This window comes from Borostomias antarcticus (assembly GCF_949987555.1).
Source record: "Borostomias antarcticus genome assembly, chromosome: 2".
NCBI lineage: Eukaryota > Metazoa > Chordata > Actinopteri > Stomiiformes > Stomiidae > Borostomias > Borostomias antarcticus.
Genome location: NC_140235.1, coordinates 3,784,497 through 3,794,496, shown reverse-complemented (window position 1 = coordinate 3,794,496; position 10,000 = coordinate 3,784,497). Strand labels below are relative to the sequence as shown.

The 10,000-nt window shown below is 45.7% G+C and overlaps 2 protein-coding genes across 3 annotated transcripts in view; both read left to right on the top strand.

Moving 5' to 3' along the window:
* plekha1a (pleckstrin homology domain containing, family A (phosphoinositide binding specific) member 1a) overlaps window positions 1-484 on the top strand; it is a 22,521-nt gene extending 22,037 nt beyond the window's left edge. For both annotated transcript variants that reach the window (XM_084449260.1, XM_084449259.1), the window contains exon 11: window positions 1-484. This exon is cut by the window's left edge and continues 746 nt beyond it. The gene's annotated coding sequence lies outside the window, so the exon portion shown is untranslated.
* Window positions 485-6,825: 6,341 nt separating this feature from the next.
* htra1a (HtrA serine peptidase 1a) overlaps window positions 6,826-10,000 on the top strand; it is a gene marked incomplete at both ends in the record, with an annotated part of 14,789 nt that continues 11,614 nt past the window's right edge. Inside the window, 2 exon segments of the mRNA XM_084451613.1 lie at window positions 6,826-7,391; window positions 7,393-7,398. Coding sequence (XP_084307739.1) covers window positions 6,826-7,391; window positions 7,393-7,398 — 572 coding nt within the window.

Genomic DNA, 10,000 nt, shown 5'->3' with positions numbered 1-10,000 from the left:
ACGGCGTATTTATTTACTTTTAAGGGTGACGTTCTTAGACTAGAGGACTAAAATCCGTTTTTTTTTTTCTTGTGAATTAAAATGTCGAAAAAAGAGCTTTATCTCAATCTGTATCATACCTGATTATGCTGCCCCACTTAGACCTGTCCAACGGTGTGAGATCTAACGTTTTCAACCACTTATTGCCAAGTAGGCCTAGGTCAGGAAGGGAGACGTTAAAGCAGTAAGCTATTGCCTAATCACTGAATAGCTCATTAAACTAGAAAGTACATTTCCTGGAGAAAATGTGAGGTGGGCTAGCTGCTGCAGCTGTATGTAACAGCTACTGCTAGAACTACTATGGACCAGGCAATCTCCATGCACCCACCTGCGAAGACCGTGCGTCTCTAGCCCACTCAGGGGCTGAGTTGTGGGGTCTGTTGCGTGGACAGTGGCATGGTGGTGAGACTCCGCCCCCTCAGGTCAGAGCTGGTCGAGGACAGTGTACCCCTCTCCGGGCCACCTACCCGCCCGCACCGGTGAAGACCATGTGTCTCTAGCCCACTCAGGGGCTGAGTTGTGGGGCCGTGGCGTGGATAGTGGCGTGCTGGTTAGGCCCCGCCCCTTTGGGTCACAGCTAGTCTGGGACAGTACAGTGACCTCTGGGCAATTTCAATGCATCCACCAATGAAGACTGTGTCTCTAGCCCACTCAAGAGTTGAGTTGTGGGGCCCGTGGCGTGGATAGTGGCGTGGTGATGAGACTCCACCCACTCAGGTCAGAGCCAGTCGGGGACAGTGTACCCCTCTCCGGGCCACCTACCCGACTCCACCATGAAGACCTCCGGGCAGTCTCCTTGCACCCACTGGTGAAGACTGTGTGTCTCTAGCTCAATCAGGGGCTGAGTTGTGGGGTCTGTGGCGTGGTGGCGAGACCACCACGCCACCACGAAGAGAAAGAAAGAAAGAAAGGAAGGAAGGATGGAAGGAAGGATGGAAGGATGGAAGGAAGGATGGAAGGAAGGAAGGAAGGAAGGAAGGAAGGATGGAAGGAAGGATGGAAGGAAGGAAGGAAGGAAGGAAGGAAGGAGGGAAGGAAGGATGGATGAAAGAAAGAAAGTAAGAAAGATGGATGGATGGATGAAAGAAAGATAGAAGGATGGATGAAAGAAAGATAGAAGGATGGATGAAAGAAAGAAAGAAAGAAAGAAAGAAAGAAGGGTGGATGGATGAAAGAAAGAAAGAAAGAAAGAAAGAAAGAGAAAGAAAGAAAGAAGGAAGGAAGGAAGGAAGGAAGGAAGGATGGATGGAAGGAAGGAAGGAAGGAAGGAAGGAAGGAAGGAAGGAAGGAAAGAAAGGAAGGAAGGAAAGATGGAAGGATGGATGGAAGGAAGGAAAGGAAGGAAGGAAGGAAGGATAGATGGATGGATGGATAGAAGGAAGGAAGGAAGGAAGGAAGGATGGAAGGAAGGAAGGAAGGATGGAAGGAAGGAAGGAAGGAAGGAAGGAAGGAAGGAAGGAAGGAAGGAAGGAAGGAAGGAAGGAAGGAAGGAAGGAAGGAAAGATGGATGGAAGGATGGATGGAAGGAAGGAAAGGAAGAAAGGAAGGAAGGAAAGAAGGAAGGATGGAATGAAGGATGGAAGGAAGGATGGATGGATGGAAGGAAGGAAGGGAAGAAAGAAAGGAAGGATGGATGGAAGGAAGGAAGGAAGGAAGGAAGGAAGGATGGAAGGAAGGAAGGAAGGAAGGAAGGAAGGAAAGGAAGGAAGGAAGGAAGGAAGAACGGAAGGATGGATGGAAGGAAGGAAGGAAGGAAGGAAGGAAGGAAGGAAGGAAGGAAGGAAGGAAGGAATAGGAATGCTACCACAATATAATAGTCATAAAAGGGTGCCTGTACAGAGAGCCTGCACGTGTCCCCAAATTCAAATCCCAACTGACACTGTGAGCATCCTCTCATTCACTTCAATGGAAAGGCATGTCCGATTCAGACAGCTCTCTCTCAAAAAGTATAAATGTCACAGCCTAGATATTGACACCGTAGGAATCCTGAGAAAATGCTGAACATTTTAGGATATGATATGTCCGTGTAGCTTAAAAACTGTAGGCATGGCGACGAGTTAGAAAAAGGGTAAAAATGCAAAATTAGCATCTCAAAAGCTAGAGTGTGGGCCCATACGTTTCAATGGGGAGCATAGTTGCCGAACAAATCGTCATACCGTGAAAACTATAAGTCACACAGCTTAGATACTTATATTGTACGAATCAGCACAGTTGTGTGAATGTTTTGATGCATAATATGTGTGTGAGCTTTCAAAACTGTAGGAGTGCCAGCAGTTTACAAATTGTGTGAATATTTTCAAAGCAACAGCTGCCACCACTCTAAAAACATAATGATACTGAACATTCCACCAGCAGTTTCAATGGCACAAAAATTACTATTAAAAGTTAAATTACTAAAAAACTATAAAAAATATCAAAAATCTGAATACATCCGGGAAACAGCTAAAGACGATGAACATTTTAAAGTTTGAATGAAGTTTCTAGCACAAAGTATGAAGAAGTAGTTAAGGGCCAAAAAACTGGGGAGAATTATAATAATAATAATAATAATAATAAAGAAAGAAATAGTGGGAATATCACAAGTTGGGCTAGCTTTTACAAGCTAGCCCACCTAATTAGCATTTAGTTATTTCGCCGAGTGACTTTATATGACTAACTCAAACTAGTGTGGCCATTTCACACATCCACTGTAGTAACAGAACTAATGTCGTCTATATTTCATTTGTATATGCCGTTATTGTGTATGGATCATGTATGACCAAATGTACATGAGTGCTCAAACAAAGTTCTGCCTGTAGGGACTGCTATGACGTGTTTGGTGGTGTAGGTTATTACAGAGGTGTGGGGTAGGAAGGGTTCTCCAGGGGTAAGTGGATGTGGCAGCTGAAGGTTGTTACCAAAACGAGACGAGTCCCCTGGAGAGCTGCTTCTAGCTCGTCGTCGCATGGCGGTTCCTATGTAACAACAGTGTTGTTACCACAGGTAGTACTACGTTATCAACATACACTTCAGGTTAAGTGTTCCATAGCGAGTGTGACAGAAGGGTGTAACCCTTGGTCACGCTCTTCGCTGACCGTTATCGCAGTCAAAACTATAGGTTCATACAGCAACCAGCCCTAAGATAAGTGGTTTCTGTTTGCCAAGCCGTTCAGCTCTCTTCAGTATGTACAGGATTTACAGTAGCTGTTGAGTAGGTCATGGTGGCTTGGGAGGGACCAGAGCAAATGCCTGATCTGCAGTCTAACTCGTCAAGATCAAGCAGTCTTTGACCGACTGAGTCCTTTATGAACAGTGCGTTCATAGCAGGTTTGGGACTATGGCGTTGTTGTGGTGAGAACCATGCAGAGACTATGTTTAATGTTTCATAGGTTTAGAGAGACATGTTTTTCCCTCATGTTGCCAGTCCACTAATAATTTCCCTGGGACCTCTGTTAAACAGTGACTGCAGTGTGTGTGTGTAGATGTGTGTGTGTGTGTGTGTGTGTGTAACATGATTAAGAATTGTGAGAATATGTTTTTGTATGCTGGCTGTTCCATATTATTTTGGTGTGCTTTTAGACATTTCATTTTAATGTTCCTTCTGCCTGTGTTGCCAAATAGTGAGGGTTATCCCCGTAGTAGGCTACCGCCTCAAGGTCTTGTTCCAAGCCCCGCTGTAGCTGCTCAATCGTATAACCATTAAAAGTGCCTGCATTCATTCTACCCAAATAACAAAGTTGTTTTAAATCTTTTTGTCTTAATTGATTTGAATTGTGTCACTATTTATTAAATGGATGACTTGAAACAAAAACGGGCTAAAATACTTTTTATTCAACTGTATTTGTGTAATTATTGGAACATTTGGAAATACAGGCAATTCACAGACTAGGCTACAGCTGCTTGCCTCCTTTTCCATTAATGTGTAGAATCAGAACAATGGCTGCACCGACAGTCTAAAGTTGAGCTGTGGCCGAAATAATGTGATGTGAATAACTTCAAAATGAGGTTACTGGGGGTTAAACCGCTGTGCTCCACCTCGTTGTGAACTGAAGGACTACACTTCCCTCTTGTGGCTATTGGTTGGACAACTTCCCCGTGCTGTACTTCACTTTGTTTATTTAAACGTGCTGTACTTCACTTTGTTTATTTAAACGGCACAGTGCAAATTAATGAACACGTTAACATGAGTTGGATGCAATTCAACATCAATACATGAAAAGTGTAAAGATGACGGATTTAGCTTGAGGCTACTTTCCATCCGCAGTCTCCAACATAAAAACAAACAGGACACCTGGGAGACGGAGTTTCACACCCAGACAGGGAGAGATCAGAGAGGGGAGATACCGTAGGGAAGCTCAGCTGCATGGCTGGTCATAGCTGGTCGTAGCAGCATTGCTATCCATTTGTAAATGGTAAATGGGCTGCACTTACATAGCGCTTTTATCCGAAGCGCTTTACATTGAAGGCCTCTCATAATTCACCGATTCACACACAAATACACACACACATACACACACCAATGCTGGCAGCTGCCATGCAAGGTTCTAGCCTGCTCATTGGGAGCAATTTGGGGTTCAGTGTCTTTGCCCAAGGACACTTTGACATGTCGTCAGGAGGAGCCAGGATTCAAACCGCCGACCCTACGATCATTGGACGACCCGCTTTCCCGTCTTAAACTAGGTGCTGAGTTTGTTTGTTTTTACTACAGGCCCCAATTCACTGTCAGAGGCCTGTCCAGCCTCCAGACTGAGTAATGCCTATTGGACATAGTAGAAACAGCAATGATGTCAGAAGAGACAAGGGTGATGTCATGCGGATGGTTACGTAAGCGGTCAACAAAAACCACATCTGGATATTGTCCTGGGACTCGTAGGGAGAGGGAGAGGCTGCGATAGCTCTCAGCACCTGCTGCTGACAGTATATCGCTGTTTTTATTGGCCCGTTAAGGTGAGTGCTTTCGTGTGGCCTCAGAGACACATGGCTCACCGCTCGTGTGTGTGTGTGTGTGTGTGTGTGTGTCTGTGTGTATGTGTGTCTGTGTGTGTTTTCAATTCTGTGACATTGTTAGAGTTGGGCTGAAGAGGGACTGGAATTCACCGATCTGACAGTTAGTGAGGTCTGACCTCTGACCCCCCCCCCAATCTGCCTACGGTTCAAACTTGACATTCAACCTACACACGGATAAGGAAGGAAAATAGCACAGAGCAACGTCCATGTGTAACCTCCTTGTTATGATTGGTCAAGTTTGAGTCTGGATTTTTCTGTGGCGTCTGTCTGACCATGACTCAAACACGAGTCCATTCTGTTGTTCCTCAACTCCTTGACCTGGTTTAAGAATTGCAATTCAGCCATTTTGTTTTCCGCTTGTTCCAATAAACTCCCAAACCCATTTGCAATCTAGATGGACAAAGTCAGCCATTATGCAAGAAAATATGACCCCCTTTGCTCCTTTTACACCCTTCTCTAATTACCCCATGGAATATAGATACAAGGACAAACCCCACATCACCACAGGGGAGGGACCCAGAGAAGTGGCCCAACCACCTCATTAAAGCAGCAGTCATTAAAATATCCTTGGCCCATAACCAATGATAGTCTGGGAGCGGTTTAGGACAGAGATTTATTAGTCCACTGTTTACTGGATCTTTTACAGCTCACCACAGGCGTCTAACTCAAACAAGAGATTTGTTGTTTGGCTCGTACCTATATAACTGACTATAGCCACTAGAAGTATTATATCATTGGAATTTCCGCTTTTCACATGAGCAGTTGGACCATATCCTCAAATCTGTGCCATTTGTTGTGAGATTCTCTTTATTTGTGCTCATGGAAAAAAATAATTAGGCTACAATATGCTACACATTAGAAACTATTAATCATTGGTTTACTGTTGGTGGTAAAATCATGAATCTTTAATCTTCAATGACATTAGTGATGATTATTTTCATTCAGTTCCTCTCAACCCAAAGACTCCTTAATAATCAACCATGCATTCAATTATTCAATAAAAATGAATGAGCTGTTTGATGCACTGTATACAGTCTTATAATCCACATGTTCTCTCTTCTAGAATGTAGTAATTAGCTGCACAGTTGAAAGCGTTACCAATGCCAAGTGAATACTTCATGAAGGGACTTGTGAAAAGAAGGAGGTTTATCTTAAACAGAATGGAGTAGTTGCAACCTCACTGCACATGAGCAGGTTTAGTGTGGAGAAATGTAAGCATGTTTTATGAAAAAAAAAAAATACATACAGTAACATGACAGTAAAATGACTGGGGATGTGAAATACATAACTTACTTTTATTTCTCCTCTATCTTCCTATGTCATAGGCGTGATATACACACACTGTATGCACTGGAATATAGGCCTACAGTAATACACGAAAATATGTAGGTGTGTGGCTTTCTCCCTTTCAAACAGCATCACATAAACCTATACGATGCTGTATAGTGCACCAATTTAGGCTACTGGAAATAAATAAACAAATGCGCTTCCTTTTATATGACGTCACGTACGTACACCAATCACAAAGCGTGATTCTATTGTCTAGAAAGTGTGCCGGGTCATGTGGAATTGAGTAGGCTTTTATAAATGCAGTGCCAGCAAAAAAACGCAAAGACGCGTATTGGTGCGCAGTGGAAGTAGAGCTTTTCTAAATCACTCTGTCTGAAGCGACTCTGCCCCAAACTACTCAGTGTCCATATCCCTGCAACTCTGCAAGTCCACAGGACCTAGTAGGCTATACAGGACATTTTTATCGTTTGACAACAGTTTGTTAGCTGTGACATTACTTTAGACTGAATTATGTTTTGGTCACTATTGTGCGTAAGTGTTCTCCTGGCATCCATCCCTGCACACGCTCAGATCTCCAACAGGTACGTTATCGGCTGCCCTGTTCGTTGTGACAAGTCGATGTGTCCCCGTATGCCAGCGGATTGCTTAGCAGGACAAGTCCTCGACCACTGCAACTGCTGCCCGGTGTGCGCCTCCGGAGAGGACGAAGCTTGCGGCGGCGTTGGAAAGCTTGGAGACCCGGTGTGCGGTGAGGGCTTGGAGTGCTCGGTGTCGGGTGGAGTGGGATATTCCGCGACGGTCCGGAGGAGAGGAAAGAGCGGTATTTGCGTCTGCAAAACTACTGACCCTGTATGTGGCAGCGATGGTGTGTCCTACCGTAACATCTGCGAGCTCAAGCGAGTCAGTAACCGGGCTCAAAAACTTAAGCAGCCACCTGTTCTGTTTATTCAGCGGGGAGCTTGTGGAAAAGGTATGCCGGGTTTAAATTGTATACCATTTAATAATGTTACACCAGACTATTCCACCACTTGCATCTGCAATGCATGTTCCATGCCTACTTGTCTTATTCTTGACATGCCATGCGTAATTGGATCTTGTAGCGCGCCGCTATCGCATGTATGATAGCGTATCTGCAGTGAAGATGCACTCCAAAAACAAAGCTGTCACATCTGCAACCGTATATCATGACTTTTCGTTCTGAGGAAAACGAAATGATATACGGCTGGTCACATGGAACCCACTGTGATAATAGAATAACTCTCAGAAAGGCTCTATGGGACATTCAGAGGGTTCTTCTATGGTTTCAAAGGCATCAAATAGCACCCTTTTGTATACATCCTTCAGTCAGTCTGTTGAGTGTGTGTCGCCGGGCAGCATCACTGGATGCAGCTGCATGCAAGTTACAGCCGCCTATTCATGGTGGCACAAACGTCATGTGGCTCTTGACGCCAAAACAAAGGCACCCATTGAAATGTGTTTTCCTCTGTTTTAATTAATCCACGCCATACACATCCACCTTAAACACTGTATCCATAATCTTCTCTTGGAAAAACAAATATTTAGATCACTTTTATAGTCTTTCTTGTCAGTGTCTGTAGCCTGTAGTAGCAGACACATGGCTGGGAAGTCACTATGTATGGACTAATCATGTAGGCTACATGTAGTTGGTTGCACAGATTTGCCTGTGTATATGTACAGTTACATGCATATATGGCTCTTGATCACTGGTATAATACACCAGACATATTTCCTCAAGTTCATTTCGAAGCGGAGTGCTCTCTGGAGACTCTTGGCACGGCCAACATAGCTGCCTGTCATCAATCGTCTGCGACTACGGTTATCAGAAATCAGAAACCCATACTCGACCCATGCCCTCATCTCACTCTCTGAGAAGTCTGTAATGTTTTCTTTGTGAAATTCCACCACAGGCAAGAATATAACCATTTAAGGACTTCTCTTTTTCACCGTTGTAATCTGGAGAGAACTGTGATGAAGTGAACACTCACGATGATGTGATTTTTGTTCCTGTCTCGTTTCTGAAATGTTACTGACGGAGAGCAGGATGAAGGAGCCGCATCAGCAAACTCACAGGCGATACGAACAAAAACAAAAGAGCAAAAAGAGATGCTACCCAACTACCTGTGTAGTCTGTTTACATGCGCGTTGTGTGTGTGTGTGCGTGTGTGTTTGTGTGTGGGCCCCATGTGTGCAGATCTGAGGTTAGGACAACACCCCAGCACCTGCAGTTTGAAAGACAGACACCCCCCCCCCCCCCCCACACACACACACCCACACACACAAACACACCCCACAGGCCCACACACCCCCCACCCCCAGGCGGGGAAACTTATGTGTCAGAATGAGTAAAGAGCAGATCATAACTCAGCTCCCCCTGCTCTCCCTCCCTCTCTCCGTCTCTCTCTCTCTCTCTCTCCCTCCCTCTCTCCGTCTCTCTCTCTCTCTCTCTCTCTCTCCCTCCCTCTCTCCGTCTCTCTCTCTCTCTCTTTCTCTTTCTCTCCCTCCCTCTCTCCGTCTCTCTCTCACTCTCTCTCTCCCTCTCTCCGTCTCTCTCTCTCCATCTCTCTCTCTCTCTCTCTCTCTCTCTCTCCCTCCCTCTCTCCTCCCTCTCTCGCCCGTCTGCCTGAGCTTGTGGCTTGTCGACTGCATCCCCATCGCCACATCTAAGCTCCCCCGACACGAGTAACTTCCCTGGCAGGCCGGGAGCTCTGCCCAAGTGCCTCCTGGGTGATTGACCCGACAGTTGAGGCTGCAGTCACTCTTCATCTCCTCCTTCGTCTGGCTCCTCACAGCCGTAGACAGGAGCGCCGAGCTGCTCCAGGTCCCCTCGCCAGAGACGCGGTAGAAAGCGCCTCGGGGCGGTTCGACCCCGGCCTCGCTCAAAGAAAACACGGCGAATTGCACTCGGCATCACGTCATTTGCATCTGGTTTCTGCAGTTGTTGATTATGCGAGTTGTTGAAGTTGGCGGAGGATGTAGGTCAAATTCAGCTACATACTGTGGGCTCATGTGTTTTCTTAAATAACTCACTTTGTCACAGAATGACACAAAAGGGCTGTGCAGACACGTTGAGATTTAAGGGTGTCTTTTAAGCGCCAGGTCTAATTGAATAAAGATGTTGATTTAGGGATATTGAGTACAAGCGTTTTATTATAAACCATTATTTCACACCCAGTGGAACGCCAACCTGTTGGGAAAGCAACGGGGAGTGATTGCTTAACCCGGCCCCCAGGGTGAGCAGGACGACTGTAGCGCTCTGTAACTTTTCTGAGGTCACGTGCTGATTATGCACATTTCATCCCAGTACCGATGCGGTTTCTCTCTTTGCTTTCCTCTGTCCTGTTCTCACACACAATCCCAATGTGAGTTCCCACGGTTCCTCGGTCCCTCTTCTGTTCCATCCTCCGTTATAGGTTCCTATAAGGCCCTGCCAACACCGTCCAGGATGTGGCCAGAGACCTCCCGGCTCATTGTCAACATCCCCATCCTCTGATGGTGCAGATAGCGCACGCTCAGATAGCTGATACCACTGTCCAGCCCTCCAACCACAGACCCTAAGGACGGGGGATTCCCTCGATTCCCAGAGAGCAATCAGATGAGACTGAGGTCCATGAGACATGAGACACATACTGGCTGAGAGGGTATATCTCGGTTTAACTGGCCTGTA